At 45.0% G+C, this 18651-nt stretch overlaps 2 protein-coding genes across 5 annotated transcripts in view; one reads left to right on the top strand and one right to left on the bottom strand.

The window, feature by feature from the left end:
• The first annotated feature begins 1569 nt into the window (after window positions 1–1569).
• On the top strand, window positions 1570–3655 carry LOC147444105 (uncharacterized). The gene has a single exon (XM_086526830.1). It carries the CDS (start codon window positions 1785–1787, stop codon window positions 3012–3014), a length of 1230 nt encoding a protein of 409 aa, XP_086382956.1. The 5' UTR covers window positions 1570–1784; the 3' UTR covers window positions 3015–3655.
• Window positions 3656–5769: 2114 nt separating this feature from the next.
• The window catches only part of LOC147444104 (ribosome biogenesis protein), a 51159-nt gene continuing 38277 nt past the window's right edge, over window positions 5770–18651 (bottom strand). For all 4 annotated transcript variants that reach the window (XM_086526834.1, XM_086526833.1, XM_086526832.1 and 1 more), the window contains 2 exons: window positions 6293–6429; window positions 5770–6209 (listed from right to left, as the gene is read on the bottom strand). In XM_086526834.1, coding sequence (XP_086382960.1) covers window positions 6011–6209; window positions 6293–6429 — 336 coding nt within the window. In that variant the 3' untranslated portion in view covers window positions 5770–6010. The remainder of the gene's footprint in view (window positions 6210–6292; window positions 6430–18651) is intronic.

The following is an 18651-nucleotide window of genomic DNA, read 5'->3' as shown; positions in this document are numbered from 1 at the left end:
GTCTTGAAGTGTATCCATCTAACCCATTAGTCTCTATTTCCCACTCAGAACCTACAAGCCTTTTAAAGTGGCCAATGGCCGTGGGAAAGGATCCCAAGTCTTTGGGTCAAAACCCTTAGTTTCAAAAGTGACATTATCATTTTCTAGAGGGAGCTTTTGGATGTCGACTGTGAGTTGCAACTCTGCCACATCTTGTAATCAATCTTTCTCTTTGTAAAAATTGATTTCGATTAGTGCATTGTGTTCCTTGTCTCTTGCTCTTGAATCTAAGTGTAATCATTCTCAGTTTTGATGTGGTTCATGATAACTTGTTTGTGAGCTAAATGCGTGGATTTGAGTGGTAAAATGGTTATATTTTGATGTTTTGACCTTGCAAGAGTGTTTCTATGCCATAGAGCTACCTTTTTAAATAGTTCTGTTGCAGTTTTTTGCACATTTTAAGAGATGGATTGTGATTTTGGTACCTCCTTTGATGAACAAAGAACTTGGTAGGATTGTGGCCTTAGGTGTTGTAATACTCCCCCTTACGTTTCGTTGCATTCCGACACTATTTGGATGTCGAAAAGACGTGATGACCTAGAGCGCTAAGACTAGACATTGGTAGATTTTAGGACTAGAGAGTGATATATTTTCTATAGTAGTCGATTGCGTAGTTCCGTAGGTTCTAGATAATTTGCGCTAGAGAAGAGTGATACATACAACTTCGAATCTAAGCTTGTGCTACCTAAACTGACAAATCAACACCAGATAAAAGCTCTCCTTACACCTCTAACATGTGTTTGCCAACCATGTCATACACATGTACACTAGCAAGCATACATTGATTACCATAACATTGTGTTAAGTTGTATCTAGTCATACTTCAATTGGAGTCACTATCGGTGACTTACATTAAGTTATTGAGAAGTGCTAGGGGATTAATGATACGTGTCAATTTCATCCGATTGTCACATTGATCAAAAGGTTCACATTCAATGAATAGCTATATAGGGTATTTCGATTTTGTGTGTTTGTAAGGAGAGCATCTCTATATTTGTATAAGGGATATCATAGCTTCTATATTAGAAATTAGGGCTGTTCCTTGGGTTATGCTGCCTAGTGTGTAATTTTTAGATTAAAAGGACAATGAGAGGATCTTAGAATGGTCGTGCAAAAAGGCAGCAGAGCTTGTGTTGGATAGATAACTTTTTTTGGGTGCATGTTTGTGTCTTACCAACGAGCAACAAGAAGCTAGTTCAAAGAAAAATAATGTAGAAAGTTCAAGTGCCAAACATGAAAAAGACCCAAGATTGGATTTGTTGATGAAGGGTCAAATGAAAACGTTTTCTGTTGATAGGGGGTGCATGTTTGCATCTACCAAAGGAAAAGTCTGTTTAGAGAAGGGAGGGACGGGTGTGTGTGTGTGTGTGTGAGAGAGAGAGAGAGAGAGAGAGCTCTGCTATTGTGTGTGTTTATGAGGAAGTGGGGATAAAGAAAAATAGGTGCACCAAATCCTATGTCGAGTTCGAAACCTTCTAAATTCTCTCTATATAATGAAAGGCATGAGACATTGAAGGTAGACTTTAACCTTCTAAATTCTCTCTATATAATGAAAGGCATGAGACATTGAAGGTAGACTTTGGCGCTCTCTCTCTCTCTCTCTCTCTCTCTCTCTCTCTCTCACACACACACACACACACAAATTGTATAGCGCACGCCAAGTCTGTCACAAAACACCAGAATTTTGAGCACACCCATCTCTCTCTCTCTCTCTCTCTCTCTCTCTCTCTCTCAAACACACACACATGGCTGTCTCTCCCGTGTCTAAAAGGTATACATCAGCTGCCTACGAGGATAAATACTTCCCAGAGAAAAATGCAGCAATCCCCTTCAAATGGGAGAGCACCCCAGGACGCACCAAGGACGATGATCAGCAACATGCAGACCATATCACCCACCTTTTGAATGTGGCTGCAGAAGAAGACGAATCTGAAGGTAACAACAACACAGAACACCATAACAAAGAGTTAAGCTTGCCCACCATCAAAACTAACAACAAAGAAGATGATGGCTCATTCTCAGACACCACCCCACATGCTCTGTCCATCTACCCACTTCCCCCGCCCCCCAAGCTCACCCCCACAAGCCCACTTCGTGTCAAAGACCTCTTGCAACACGGCCTTGCCCTCGACTCCTGTCTCCACCACGATGATGACGATCACCATCTCTGTGATCATTGCCCCCTACATGCATACCATCACTGGTTCCCATGGTTCTCCTTCCGCTTTTGGCCTTTCAAAGCCTCCAGCGTCGTTCCCTTCCACAACAGCCCCTACTGCATAATCAAATCACAGCCACTGACTAATGATCCAGGTCTGCTCAAATGTCAGGCTTCTCCATTCGTCCCTGGTGCCCCATTGCAAGGCCGAAGCCAAAGCTTCAGCCATGCACAGAGAAGCAGCGGTGATGGGCCAATGTCTGCCAGCATAGGGCGAGCATTGAAGCCAGCGCCCGAACGACGCTGCAACTCATTCAACTCGCTCACAGCTCCACACCACACGATCTTAGAGCATGATGAAGTTTATGACAGTGAGTCTTCGGTGGCCACAGCGGCTGCTGCCGCAATGTGGGCAGGTGCATGCATACTGGCAGCTGCGGCAGCAGATAACCATCACCATGAAATAAATGACCCATGCAAAGTGGCAAGGAAGTTAAAGGACCTCATGGCGCAGCAGAGCGCAAACTTTTCCGAATTTGGCCTACCGGCACCATGCTGCAGCACCCTTCCTCCGGCCAAGAAGATGACGAAGTCTGTGGAGGAGGAGGCTTTTCTAAAGGAGGGCACACAGAAATCATGTAGGAAAGGTGAATTAGCTACAGAAGTTAATGAGCTTTCAAAAGAGGGAGCAAGAGCCAAAGTTGCAGATGAGGGTTTTGAACTCCAGCCAATTAATCACAAACTTGTGAAGAGGAAAGGATTCTTTAAGCTCTTCAAGAATGAGTGCATTGCTTGTTGGTGTCCTTCTACGTACTAAAACCCTTCTCTGTTTTCCTTGCCTTAGACCTTGCACCCACCCATGTGATATACATCTTTGTCCCATGAGGTGTTTGAACATAGCCACCCAATTCTATACACACACACACACACACACACACATACACACACACTTTTGTTTTGTTTTAGGAGCCGGGGTTAGGTACCCTCTGTTGTCTCCCCAAAACAAAACAGAAAAAAAATATGTATGTACAAAATAAACGAAAGGGAAAGAGACGACAAAGACTTCGGTTGCACCCAAGCTCCTAGGGCAGATGCTTTTGTCACTAGTTTCCCCTGGACTACGGAGGCTTTGCTTCTCCAAGAGGCCAGGATTATCTACATACACACTCACACTCTCTTCTGTTTTTGCAAGTAAGACGCAAGAAATTGTATCGATAGAAAAAGACTTCACATAAGGAAGGAGAGCATGCCTTGGATACACACACACACACACACACACACACATTACAAACACAACATAAAATATGCTTTTAAGATCCAAATCTAAATGCAGGCACATTGCAAGTGCATTATGAAAGTCCCCTTATTGAATGGAACTTGTCTGGGTCCATTTTCCTTGGGTGGCTCTACTAGATTGCAATTACTACACGTTGATTTTCAAGGCCTCCGTTCTTTAGAGTCCATGTCATTAAATTGTTTTAGAGTGCCAACGTGATCCTTCAATTTGTTTGTTTGAAAAAAAAGGATGGTCTGATTTGCTTTAAGGCCCTTACAGTGCCGAAAGGCGGTTAGCTATACACCGACCTCGACCTCGATGATTTGCAACGAAATACCCAAAGGCATTATTTGGGGAAATGGGTTGATTTGATAAATCGTATAGTTTAATGGAAAAAGAACTTGCCTCTTCCTATTCTGAACAATGAAAAATAGTTTAGATAATTTTGCTCCACAATGTGAAGGTATTATGCAAATTGAGCATTTTGCCAATCAATGGAGCAGACAAGACAATGGACACCAAAAATCATACTTGCACACTACTACCCACAGCCATCAATCTGTGAGGCCATTGGACAAATCGAAGGCGTTACATTATATCTAAGGTGTATGTGCCTACGAGTTTTGAAAAATAATGTATTAATCGGAATCCATCACCAATTCCATTTCTAATCTGAGGGAAAAGAAAGAGTTGATGTTGACACACGTGGGGATAGCAACTAACAGACAGCGTAGAGTCGTAGACCTAATCAGGGCGTCCACAAGAAGTTTTGGACAAATTCTCACAATAATTCCCACATTGTGACTTACCTCAACATTATGAGCTTCTGTGAGGGAGGCACCACATACCTAGCTAGGTACGATTGGGGGCAAGGGACCGCCGGCCCGGTGGGGGGGGCAAGGGGTCCCTTGTCCCCAATCATACCTAGCTAGCTAGGTATGCACTGATCTCGAGCAGAAGCTCATGATGTTATGCATTGTTCTGAAAAAGACTGTCTTCCTACATGAGAAAATTTCTAAATCTTGTTGTGGTCGACGACCTAAGCAGCAAGGCAGCAAACGCAACTGGACAAGGGGCTGGGAGGGGTTGCGCAGCTTCTTTTTTTGCCAATGAAGGGATGGGCAAGCTACTAACAACGAAATCAACTGGTTGAGGTGGGTAAGGTGGTTAGTGCCGAGACTTTGAAGCGCTAGTGTCTGTATCTGAGTCTAAATGCTGAGTTAAAGTTTTGTTGCTCTGTGTGCTACTGCCAGATTCTTGTGTAATAAAATAGGAAAGCTGCCAGTATGTCTAAGGTGTATATGAGACAATGGATATAACACTAAAAATTGCACACATGCAAAAAGAAGAAAAAGGTGATACCATGAATAATAACTAGGGAGGAATTGTTACATCCAAAGCAACCATAGCTACTTCAACTGAAAAGTCCCAATTTCACAATGAAACATGAAATCATCCTCCTCAGCTCTCTAATGGAACCGAGTCCCAAGCTCTTTGGCAGCGTTGAATCGACATTGATTCATCGAGCCAAACATATGTCAAATATATGCCATATTGGCCTACATCAGAAATAAGAAAGAAAATTTGTCATCATTAACTTGTCATGTGGCACTAATCAACAAGCTTTATCCAAGGGTCCACAATTACTCTGAAATGTCCCTACTTTAGTGAGGCCTTCTGTAGGTCAAAAGGTCATAATCTTCTATCTAAATATGGCTATACATACAACTGGCAAGTTGCAGGCAATCCCTGCTTAGAGCCATTGTGCATTGCTTCTACAATGCTGGGTGGTGATGTCCCGAATATGAAGAAGCTATAAGCATGCTCCTGTCACATGTTACTCCTCTCCACCACGGAAGAATAGTGGATGAAGAAGTAGAGGCTGCTTGCAATTGCAATGAAAAATATTGTGACGGCTCTGTGTTGATAGCATGCTGTTATGTTGAAGGGTCTAATAAAGAACCCTTTACTAACATGCTATGGGATAATAAAATTACCCCTTTTTTCTTAAGAAACTGGCTTTTTCTTGCAAGGCATTAAAAAAACCCCCCTTGTAAATGTAATTCTTTAAATTTTAAAAATTTTGTCTAGTAAAATACACCTAAATTTCAATTCACGTATTACACCTACAATTTTGGAAGTGCACCCGCCAAGCAAAGTATCTATATCCGACAAAAAACATGAAATTCTGCTGGTTTGACATGCTGTCAATTGTACACTTCATCTCCTTACAGAATTCGAAGTATTTGCTCGAACTCACAACCGTGACAATAGCAAAAAAGGATTGAACTAGTGGTACATTCAAAGGGCTTGCATTTCATTAAACTTCTCCAATACATCAGGACGCATGGCGACTGATAAAGTCTTAAAAATGCACCCACTTCAAAAGCCTTGTTACACATGCAAACAGCAGCAAAAAGCACCACCTTTCCAATTCTGTTGCAACGCCCCGTAAATATTGAATAGTTTGGAGCTGCCAGCAAACATGCTGACAAGAGTCTTAACTCAATGATTGACAAGTTCTCCATGGACAGCTACTACTCTTCCATGGCATTATTCATAGCTTTCCTTTTTTGTTTGCTTTTTTTCTCCTTGCCTTTCTTCATCAGTGGTTTCGCTTTATCTTCTAATACAGGACCCAGCGTATTTACAAGGTGTTCATGGATGGCTGTAAAAGGATTTGCCTTGAATTGTGGATGGCCTAATACTTTTGAGAGTTGCTCAGCTTCACTTACCCTGACATGTTAAATGATTTGTTACTATTTCTAGAACAGAAAAACATCCTCAACAAATGCAGTGACTTGCAAAAAACTACTCACACAAGCTGCTGTCGAGCTTTTGCCTGGTTTCGCCTCAGTAAGTGAGGCTGCTTTGGAATGCATTCTTCAAATGAAGGCAGTACCTCAGCAAGACCAGATAAATTGTTCAAAGCTGACTTTTTCCGACGGTGCTTTTTCTGATGAGGAATGAGGAAGAAATATCACCTCTCTCTCTCTCTCTCTCTCTCTCTCTCTCTCTCTCTCTCTCTCTCTCTCTGCTTTCTGCTGTTGCCACCACACTACTCCCTCACCCCCCCCCCCCCCCCCACACACACACACACACACATCCCTACACATGAAAGGGAATTTGTCCCTCCACCGTCCCCCTTCCATCCCTGCTCCCCCAATCCCACACCGACATGGCAAGAACGCCACGAAAGAGGACATGGCTAAACTTGAAGACAAGATGGCCACCTCCATCAACGAGGGACAACAAGAAGACGATCAACTCGTCTCTCAACACCATCATACGTTGGTTATCAAAGCTTGAAAAAGAGGTGGAGCGTTGGACGGAGAAGGAGATGCAGGACCAAATGGCCATTCTCAATGACATCTCTGGGTGAAAGCATGAATGGGTGGTACACTTTTAAGGGTAGAAAGTTGTTTTCCAGTAGCTATTTTTCCAAAAGTGGGAACTGGTAAAAATTTTACAAATCAACTCTTAATTGTGCACCCATTATAGATTTAGATTCTACGTTTGAAGATCTATCTAGTGATATATAACATGCCCTGTACTTTTTCATTTTGGTCAAACACTTCCAAAAATAGTTGTCCTGGACACCGCTTTTTTGTTCACCCTGTCACAAATTGTTACATGTGGCATGCGTAGCGGATAAAAGACCACCTATAAAGTTGTTCCAACTTCTGGGCACCTAGCTGATAGGGCCACAAAAGGAACTAGGAAAATAATGAACTGGTGGGCAGGCTATACGGACCACCGCAAATCGCGCTGACAGGACATATGGACAACCGGAAAATGTGCTGCAGTGCTGACGTGGCTGGTCGTACGGAATTCCCTAAAACGCGGCGTTGTGCTGGTGTGGCAGTCCATACAGATTTCCACAAAGAGCACTGGCTGCTTTTGGGAGCCTATGTTTTTGAGTTTGAAAGCTTTTGATTCCATGGCCAAAGGCCTTTAAATAAGACCCCTGGGCACTCTCTCTGGCTCACTTCGTGTTGATGAGCCGGTGAGCAGAGGAGACCCAGGCGCACCTATACTTGCTCAATTATTGATACAAAAAGAAATACCGAAAGGGGCGCTAGTCTTTGGGGCCTACCTCTCTGGGCACGAAACTACGCCGGGCCGTGTCGACTCAATTGAACTGTGATTTTAATTTCGCGGTGTTTAAAGTGAATCTCTCTCGTCCCCAAAGAGTTGGTCTAGCGGTAAGGCTTTGGCCTCTCAACCTACGGGTTGTGGGTTCAAAGCCCCTGTTGGGTCACACTCTAGAGGGACACCTTGTGCTCACCTGGTGTTCACGATGCTAGGGCTCTTGCCCTTGGACACTCGAGTGCATCCTCCTCCTGGGGTGGGTCACCCGAGGAGGAGGTTCCTAGCTGGTTGCTACGAGTTCTCTCCGTCGTTCCCAGCATGTGGTGCATCAATTAGGTGGCCATGGTGATGCCTACGCGTGGCTCTTGCCCGATGGTACGCGGCCCTTGCCCGACCATGTAACATGGCTAATATTTGGAAGGGATAAGCACCTCCCCCTGTGGGCCCTATGGTGTGTCGAAAAAAAAAAAAAGTGAATCTCTCTCTCGTGTCACGACAAATTCCAGACTTGGGGTGTCCAAGTTTGTTACACTGGTATCAGAGCTCATTCGATTTCTCTTCTAGTGGAAAATTCGATCCCTTTTCTCATGACACACATGGATTCAGGCAAGAATCAGACGACTCCTCCTGCCACCTCGAGAACGGGAGGTAGTACGGAGAATTTGAGTGGATTATCAGATCACAAGTACGGGCCACCTTGGCCTACGCAGTATCAGCTTATGAAGATGCAACGTCAACAGCAGGTTGACGAGTGCGCAAAGCAGATGCTCCAATTTGCAAAGGATCCACAGTATGCCAAATTTTTGACCCGGCACCCGATTAACGAAGTGTATACTCATTGGCAGAAAGCCATTGATTCACCCATAAAACCGGCCCTCAAGAAACCTCCTACCTCAAGGATATTTACTGAAGAAGAACCTAATGACGTCGTCGAAAAACGAATCAATCAACTTCTGGAAGCAAAGAAGCTATTGAAGAAACAATTGAAGAAGCGCAACAAGGGGACTGACCACCCCGGTTATTTGGGCCGTCAATCTTCTTTTGCAAATGCACGAAAACTGAAAAAGCATGTATGTTTCGAAGGACTACCTAGTTCTCCTTCTGACAGTTCAAATAGCTCTTCCTCTTTCGATTCAAGCGAGGAGGACCAAAAGGGCAAGAAGCGAAGCAAGAATCAAAGTTTTGAAAAGAACAAGAAGGCAAAGAAGAGCAGATCCCAACCCATTTCTGACAGTTCGGACTCCGATGATCACATGTTTTATGCAAAGAAAAACACTTCTATAGAGCCCATTAATATGATTTTCTCGAGGACAAGGACAAAAAGACCAAGGAATTTAAGGAAGGTGGACAGTCAATAAAGTTTGAATCCTTTTCAAGAGATGCTCCCAAGGCTTTAGCCTTTATTCAGCAGTTTGATATAGCATTCTTAGAAGGGCGCTACTCAGAGCACTCCAAAGATCAAGAGGGCAGCATCATTTTTGAAAGGAAATGCACAAATGTGGTGGTCCACTCTTCTTTTACGGAAAGAAGCCCCCACCAAGTGGTTAAAGTTCAAACGGCTCTTTATTTCTTCTTGGCTGATTCAAGAGTACGAACGCGATGTGGTGACCGCTTGGAATCATCTTCGGATGAATAACTAACACTTTGGATGCTTATTGTGAGAGGTTTTGGAATGCTTTTCTCCCGGCCTCTTCTTTCAAGAAGGTCACTTTTAAGCAGCAAATCGAGCAGTTTTGTTGTGGACTTCCCAAAGAGGTCCGAGATTAGTGCCTTGAGCAAAAGTCTGAGTCCATACAACAATTGATGGGACATGCTAAGCGGGGATTCGCCATGCATTCGAGTAGCTTGACTTACCCCACTGATCAAGTTTCGACCCCAAGGACACAACTCAACAAATGACAATAGAAGAAAGAGGAAGCTCCAGAAAAAGAAAGATGAATGACCCCGATTGACCGAGGAACAGAGAACAGATTATCTCAAAGAGGGGAAGTGCTTTGACTACAGGGAACAAGGATACATCTCTGCAAGGTGCCCCATAAAGGCATAGCGAGGACAATCAGAAGATAGGCCAGAGAGCTCCAAAGTGGCGGAAGAATGTGGCAGAAAAGGAAAGCACGACTGGTACCAGATTGTATGGGGATCGACCCAAGTCAGATGGACGAAAGCACAGAACTTTGTTGTGCATAAGTAAGAGATCAGGAAGCTCTCATCTTCTTTGATGGAGGAGCCAAGACCAACTTCATTTCACCTGAATTGGCGGCTCGACTTGGAATTACGCCCGACAGGATGGGGCCACAAGCGGAGGCAGTTCTAGCGGCACCCAAATGCGATGCTGGTATTACACCTGTCATTGGCAAACTTCATTTGCATTGTTGGGGGTATTTAGGGCACGAGGACTTTTACATCATGCCTTTGGAAGGGTGTGACGTCCTCCTGGGAATCCCTTGGTCAGAGTTACCCGGAATGCAGAACAGAAACGGCGACAGGTCCCCCCTGCGGAACGGGGAACGGCAAGGGTTCCGGAACAAGAACGGCGCAGAACGGGAGACATAAAAAACACCATAAAGATGCTACAATGGAGGCAAGCCGCAACACAAAAAGATATAGATAATGGAAGTCCTAAAGTCTCGACTCTCAAGACTCAAGAGTCAAGACTCAAGAGCCACTAGCCTGAAAAGCCTCCCAATTAGTAGTAGCCGCTTATATGTCATGCACATCCTCCCATTCCTCATCATTGAGCTCTAGGCCCGGCTCGACCTCGGCCATGTGGTGTCAGTGCCTCTGTATCTCCACCTGCGTGAGAAGCCTCTTGCTCCATCTGCTAGTATGTAAAAGGATCTGTCTGTTTACTTGTACTCTTGCAAAGCATTTTCAAATTTGCACTGACAAAGACAAGATCATTTGCCTTCTCTACTCCACGCCGATTCCTCTTCTTGGAAGCAATGTGGCTAAAGGTACTCCACAATTGCTCCAAGCATGAGGTACTAACTGAGTGGCTGAGAATACAGATCGCCAATCTCTGAAGCTTAGGGCCATCATAGCCATAGTCCTCCCACCATAGCACTGAACCTATCTTCTTGCGATCAATCTGAGCATCTGGACTGCCAAATGACCCCCGCATCTCTCTAAACTGACTCTACTGATTTCTGACAATGCGTCGCCCATCTCTGTCTAGAACCATCTTCTTTAAGATCTCTATAAATTGGTTCATGACTTCTTTATCTGTCTCTTGCCCTGCACCTTGGAACTCTGGGTCCACCATGTATGTTGCCCCGTGTAAAGGAGAGGCATATGAATTCCACCTCGAGCTGCAAAGCCCAAAGTCGTTGAATATTGAGTGTTGCTAGCTCCACGATCGCCTTCTCTTGATCGAGCAAAGTGGTTCGGAGAGCCTCTGAAGATGGCGGCACATAGCCGGTGTCGCACTCTGCTATTCGCTGCACCATAACTTTCCAATACTCCGACCTATTTCGATCACACATAGAGGAGGTTAGTATGATTACTCATAGTTTAAACTTTAAACTTTAGAGATCATAGTGGCGGAAACGACGATAATGAAAGAAATGAGAGAGACGATCGATAAAGCTTACCGAGCCGCGACAAATGGGATATGGTCGTGGTAGAAGAATAAGGCCACAGCAACATCCACCGTTCCCATCCCAATTTCCCGTTCTGGATTCCCGTTCCGTGTTTCAAACGTGAGTATCCGAAACAGGGGGTTGTACAAGAAGGGGATTTCATGCATATTGTCGTTCCCAATTCCCCATTCCAATTTCTCGTTCCGGGTAACTATGGGCAAGGATCCTTTGGCGACGAATCGGACCGGATGAAGGTCCATCGGGTAGAGTCGAAGAAGAAAAAATGAGTGTCTTTGGGTCGACCGCTTTGCATGCGGGCTTTGATTTGAATTGCTGATCCTTTTCCTCAAGCTCCTTCCTCTTCTCGGCGCTTACGTTGGTGCAAAATCTCACCTCATGTCCCGACACTTGATGAAAGTGCGCCCTCACCTTGTCGTGGCCCCCTTTTCGATGGTAAGAGCATAGCTTGCATGCCCATGCTCAAGCACCTCCCGCCGCGACAAGGTGCCCTCGGAAGTCACTTCAGCCCACGACGACCATTCCTTCCGCTTTTGAGTGTTGCTCGCATGGACGAAGGGGGTTGTACGAGAAGAAGAGGCCATGGATGATGAGAGAGAGAGAGAGAGAGAGAGAGAGAGAGAGAGAGAGAGAGAGAGAGAGAGAGAGAGAGAGAGAGAGAGCGGCGAGCCTTTTAGAATGAGAGCTTCTTGAATCTTCAATGGTGAATGCGTATCATGTAGGCTTGAGCCTTGAGAGCTTGAGAGAGATATAGAGGTAGGAAGAGTCAAGACTCAAGAGGGGGAGAGAGAGGGGGAGGAGGAGAGAGAGAGAGAGAGAGAGAGAGAGAGAGAGAGAGAGAGAGGCTAGAAGTGTAGAACAATGCAATGGTCCCTTCACTTGTATATTGTGAAGAGAAGGGGTGAGGGGGGTTGCATTATATAGGCCCTTGCTTACTTTGAAAAAAACCAACGTCCAAAAATCTGCCCGTTTTTTATTATTGACCGGAATCATGACTGTTGACTTGAATCCAGCGTCACCATGAAACGCGTTTCGACGGGTCAGGACAAGTGAAACGTTTCGGGCCTTGAAACGTTTCGCTCACCAAGTGAAACACAAGCCGTTTCACTAACAACGAGTTACCATAGTTTTAGTTTTAAAGTCGCTAACGCACGTTTCGGTCTCAGGTTTCACTGTGCTCTCATTTTGGACTGAAACGTTTCGTGGTGAAACGCCGCGTTTCAAGGTGAAACGTTTCGCGGTTATGCTGCTTGAATCCGACCGTTCAGCTAGTTTGCCTAACCGTTGCCCGTTTGGCCGCTCCAAACATTCCCGGTCATTCCTGTCCGTTCCAGTCGCCCCGTTCCGGTATGACGCAACCTGTCGGAACGCCTGTCCGTTCCAAGACGTTCCCCGCCAGCGCCAAACCCCGGAACGCCGTTCCAACGTTCCAGCCCCCTAAACCTGCGTTCCCTAATAACTCTGCCCTTGATACCACAAGAACAACGCCGTGGTTGAGTATCGGGCCAAGAAAGCGACTTGGACGAATCAAAAGGGCAAGAAAATTGTGCTTGATGTAAAATTGAAGGGCGAGTCCGTCCCTGTTGTATCAGCTTTGGCCATTTCGAAATTAATGAAATCAAGTCATTTTGTTTACTCAATCTACTTGTAAGAACTGAATGATGAACAAAGAACCAATATGTTTGAATTGGATAAAGAACGACAAGGTTTTCTGCACACACATGCTGATTGCTTCTCTGAAGGCCTATCAGGCGAGTTACCTCCACCTCGTGTCACAAATGGGTGACGTGGCATGGCTTGGCTATGGGCAACAGATACATACACAAACCGGCTGACCGGAAAAACAATCCCCGAAACTACATTGTAGGGCTGACGTGGCAGTGTACGGACCTCAGTGATTTGAGAAAAAGCAGCTGAAATTACGCAAGGCTTATTGGAAGCTTTTTGGGCATTGCTTTATTTCTGAAGAGCTTTTTACAGAGAGCTTTTGGGACTCTGCTTTTGGGCATCCCTTGTAACCTGAAAAAAACGTGGTTAGGCTGTCACTTCTCAGAGCATCTGGACGCAGAGTCTGAGAGTGAAAACCCTCCCACTCCCTTTTAGCTTTGAGTTACAGATTAATACAAAAAGAAATACCGAAAGGGACGCCGGTCTTTGGGGCCAATATCTCTAGGCACGGAACTCCACGGGCCGTGTCGAATCAATTGTGAATTGTGAACTGTTTTGACGTGAATCTTTACTGTGTTGCGGTAGACTCTTGACTTGGAGTGTCCAAGTTTGTTACAGTGGTATCAAAGCGCGGCCGATTTCTCTTCTACCGGGAAATCCGATCCTTTTCTCGTGACACTTATGGATTCAAACAGAGATCAGTCGACTTCCTCTGCATCTGGGGATGCGGGAAGAGATCACGAAGAAGATTCTCACAAGGAGTACGGCCCGTCTCGGCCTACTCAGGCGGAGATTGAAGAGATGGAGCGATCAATTGGTTGACGATGCGACAAAGACGATGATTAATCTTGCAAAAGATCCGAAATTTGCCAAATCTTTTACTCAAGACATCCTTCGACGAGGAGCACTCTCAGTGGCGGAAGGCCACAGAACCACCCCTTAAACCGGCATTCAAGAAACCTCCTACTCCGAGGATGTTTACAGAGCAAGAATTGGAAGAGGTGGTTGATACACGGATTACCCAGCTTTTTGACGCAACCAACAAAGCCAAAAAGCAGAAGAAAGGAATTGACTTCCTGAGTTATTTGGGTCGTCAATCTACTTTTGCCTCAGCACGAAAACAAAAGAAACATGTGCGATTTGAAGGAGCATCCCGTTCTTCTTCTTCTTCTTCTTCTGACAGTTCTTCTAGCTCTTTTGACTCAAGCGAAGAAGACAGGAAAGGGAAAAAGCGAAGCAAAAAGCAAAGCTTCGAAAAGGGTGAGAAAAAGGCAAAGAAGCCTAAGTTTCGCCCAGTTTCTGACAGTTCTACAAAGAACTCGTCTTTAGATATTTCGAACTCCGATGATCACAGATTTTATGCAAAGAAGAAGAATTTCTATAAATCCAACCAGTATGACTTTCTGGAGGATAAAAGCAAGAAAGTTCGAGAATTTAAAGGTGGAAAGTCAATTAAATTTGACACTTTCTAGATTCCGAGATGCTTCGAGGGCTTTGGCCTTCATACAGTGGTTTGATATAGCTTTCTCTGGAGAACATTACTCAAGAGCACTCCAAGATTCGGAGGGCTACCTCTTACTTCAAGGGAATGCTCGATCATGGTGGTCCTCTCTTCTATTGAACAAGAAAGAGCCAGTTAAATGGCTGAAATTTAAAAGGCTTTTGAACGCGACATAGGAATTGATTGGAATCGTCTCCGGATGACCAAGAAAGATATCTTGGACGCATATTGTGAGAGATTTTGGAGCTCTTTTCTACCCGCTTCTTCATTTAAGAAGATCTCGTTTAAAGAACAGATTGAGCGGTTGAGCTGCGGACTTCCTACGGAGATCCGAGATCACTGCTTAGAACAAAAGTCAGATTCTATTCAAGAACTGATGAGTCATGCGAAACCGAAATTTGCCACACTCAGGCAGTTTGACTTACCCCACAGATGAGATCATGACGCAGAAGACCAAACAAACTTCTAATGTAAGGTGCAGTAGAAAAGAATGTTGAACTTTGCTCAAGATGAGTGCTCCGAACTGTGCTCAAGGTTCCTTTTACTTACAGAAGAGAGAGCCTTCCGTTCCTTTAGTGAGAGAGTGCAATGGACACAACAAAGTGGATGAACACTGTGAATGAAGGTGCATGAAACTGAGAGATAGAGAGAGAAGAATACGACACCAGAAAGTTGTCAAACCCTCCTCCGAAGGCCCCACTCTCTATGGTGAGAGCGGTCTACTTATGATTGCACAAATCTCTACAATGCTTGGACTTGCCGCCAATGTCGACGACGATGAGGATGACGACAAGACGGACTGAAAGCTGAAAATGCTTAGGGCTGAAATCTGCAAATCTTTATCTGCTGAATTCTGACTCTATGTCGTTGACGACGGTACGACGACGATGCGCTGAAAATGCAGATGCTGAAATCTGCGTTTTACAGGCTGAATCTGCAAACTTCACGGGATCTAACCGTGCAGCGAGGATCTGTTGCGGGAAGGTGAGATCTGCGAGGTTTGGGGGTTCTACTGCGGAAACTGACTGCTGAAAACTGAAAACGTTGAGTCTAGGGCTGATTCTGTCGCGAAGATTTGCAAAAACGCTGAGGTTGATTTGCAAACCAAAAACGCTAGGGGCTGAAATCTGTCTTTGCTGAGGAAACTGCTAACGCTAGGGATGATCTACTGTCGTTGGGGAATCTGCTATCGCTAGGGCTGATCTGTCGTGTCTTCTAGTCACCGAGGCTTATCTGCCATGCAAAATGCAAAAACGCCAAGGCTAATCTGTGGTTGCAAAACGCTAGGTCCTTGCTGCTATGCTGCAAAAACGCTAGGCCTGTTGGGATCCTACTGAGAAGGTGCCTGTTGAACCGAAGTTCCTGCTGCCTCTTCTGGTGTGGAATGCTAGCGCTAGGTTTGCTTATATACTCACTTAGTCAAATTGCCCTACCCAGTTCCCAACAGAAGTCACTTAAAAATAATAAGTGAAAAATGTCAAAAATAGGAAAAATAGTTCTATGCACTGTAAAAATGCTCCTGATGGGTTCTGATGGAAATGTGATGGTCATGATGTGTGCAACCAGAGAATATGCATCTAATCTAAGTGTCTGGACATGCACGGTCTGCGAACAAACTCACAAAAGTGCCAGATCACTTCCTATTCTAGACTGACTTAACTGAATTGAACCCTGGTCATTGTCCACGAACACATAAGGTTAGATGTGTCACGTGACATCCCCTCCTTTTCAAAGTGAGGTACTAGTACCGAACTGTATGGCATCGAGGGAGATCGCCAATTGCATCGGAATCCTGAAAAGGACTCTTCGCCGGCCCACTCTAATGTGTGGGTCGTGCGATACTTGAACTTCATAAAAGTCTGCAATGCCTTCTTCTTTGGGCGGCGCCGAAAGCGACACAAAGTCATCTTCCATGCTTCCACTTCGTCTATAGTCCTGCGTCTACCTTCTTCAAGAATCTCCAAGGCTGAAATTTCTTGAAACCACTTCCAACACAAAAACATGAACATATCCATTCCATGTAAAGTGATTGGAAAAAATATCGTCTTCTCTAAAGGCTGTGCATGCAATGTAGATGAACAAATAGACGGAGTGCCAACCAGTTCACCACATACACGCAAACAATGAGATCAAATCTTGTGTTTCTAATCTAAATCAATCAATTGTGGCAAATCACAATGGACATGCCCATGCTTGATGCTGAATCTTTCTTGTGCTCTTTCTGATACTGTCTCATGCCAAGGAAGAGACATGGAATGTGGCTTCCGTGACTGCAAACATTTCATCTTTCCATGAGTAATCCGCATACATCCGTGCTCATTCATGAGCGAATCGTGCTCAACGTCCAATATGTCATGCCTAGGAAAATGGATCACATAAGGACGGTGACTAAAATACAAGAAAGCATCACGAATACAACACTCGAACAATGCGTGCTGACTAATCATACGACCACAGAATACTTCCTGTGGGGGTTCTTTGGACCTCGTCTCAAGAGCCAAGATCGGTTCTTCGTGATTGATCGAATCTGCAATGAGGTTAGCTTCACTAGAAAAAGCATCAACTAACCCATCATCCTTGTGAACAATCACATCGTGATCATACAAATCATCATGCTTGTGAAAAATCACATCTTGATCATGCAAATCATCATGCTTGTCATTGGCAATCAAATCATCATGCTCATCAACATGAAAATCCTATGTGTCATGCTTTGGAGAAGAAGAGACTGAGAGAGTCTCCTTTTCCCGAATCTCTTGCATCTGTGTCTGAACTTGAGAAAAGAGTCGCAACATCTCTTTCATTCTTGCTTTGTTCTCGAGATCAAATTTTGCTTTTCTTTCGTCGCACTCACGCGCTATGGCTGCCATTCTGTCTTCGTATTTACGCTCTATGGCTGCCATTATTTCATCACTTCCTAACTTCTTGTCCATCATCCTCTTGTCGAAAGCCTCCATAGGAGTTAGTGCAATCCTTGGCGTAGATGGGGAAGGGGGAGGGTCGGCAAAACCTCCTGGTGAGAAAAACTCTTCTTCGCCACTCCCATGCTCACCACCTCCATGCAAAGTATCCATTCCGCTTCGCGTGATGACCATCCACTGAAGTCGTGGGTTCTTGTGGGTTCTTGTGGTCTTGGGTTCTTAAGTTCACGAGGAACATGGGTTCTTGGGGTTCCTGGTTCTTGGGGTTCTTGAGGATCTTGAGGTTCTTGAGGTTCTAGAGGTTCTTGCGGTTCTTCTTTCGCTTGCAATCTGTGTTAGAGAAGGATCTTCTCTTCACCCGAGTTCTGCTCTTTTCTACGGGCGCACCCCTTGGCGGCCTTGCGCTCACACCAAGGTTGCTTTTTCCCACCTCACGTCAATTGGCCGGCCGCTAAGTGCACGGTCCGCTCTCAATGAGTTAAAAGAGGCACAAGGGGAGGCTGGACAAGCCCTTCTTTCTTGGGTTTCTTGTCACTCTTCAAAAACACGATTAGGAATCGACACGCCCAAGAGAACTTGGGTTACGTGCGATCGCAACAAGCAAAAAAAAAATTATGTGGTTCTTGTGGTTCTTTCCTTGAGTGATACAGACCACTGCCAAAGCTCTGATACCAATGTAAGGTGCAGCAGAAAAGAATGTTGAACTTTGCTCAAGATGAGTGCTCCGAACTGTGCTCAAGGTTCCTTTTACTTACAGAAAAGAGAGCCTTCCGTTCCTTTAGTGAGAGAGTGCAATGGACACAACAAAGTGGATGAACACAATGAATGAAAGTGCATGAGACTGAGAGATAGAGAGAGAAGAATACGACACCAGAAAGTTGTCAAACCCTCCTCCGAAGGCCCCACTCTCTATGGCGAGAGCGGTCTACTTAAGATTGCACAAATCTCTACAATACTTGGACTTGCCGACGATGTCGACGATGAGACTGGCTGAAATCTGAAAATGCTAAGGGCTGAAATCTGCAAATCTTTATCTACTGAATTCTGACTCTATGTCGGTGACGATGTCGATGACGACGGTACGACGACGACGCGCTGAAAACACAGATGCTGAAATCTGCGTTTTCCGGGCTGAATCTGCAAACTTCACGGGATCTGACCGTGCGACGAGGATCTGTTGCAGGAAGGTGAGATCTGCGAGGCTGGGGGGTTCTACTACGGAAACTGACTGCTGAAAACTGAAAACGCTGAATCTAGGGCTGATTCTATCGAAAAGATCTGTAAAAACGTTGAGGTTGATCTGCAAACCAAAAACATTAGGGGCTGAAATCTGTCTTTGCTGAGGAAACTGCTAACGCTAGGGCTGATCTGCTGTCGCTGGGGAATCTGCTATCGCTAGG

The sequence above is a fragment of the Adiantum capillus-veneris genome, chromosome 13 (assembly GCF_014529385.1).
Source record: "Adiantum capillus-veneris isolate H3 chromosome 13, ASM1452938v2, whole genome shotgun sequence".
NCBI lineage: Eukaryota > Viridiplantae > Streptophyta > Polypodiopsida > Polypodiales > Pteridaceae > Adiantum > Adiantum capillus-veneris.
Note: the sequence above shows the minus strand (reverse complement) of the source record. Positions and strands in the feature narration are given on the sequence as shown.

Excerpts from the sequence above, each read along its gene's own strand:
- LOC147444105 (XM_086526830.1), top strand. The coding sequence starts at position 1,785 with ATGGCTGTCTCTCCCGTGTCTAAAAGGTATACATCAGCTGCCTACGAG.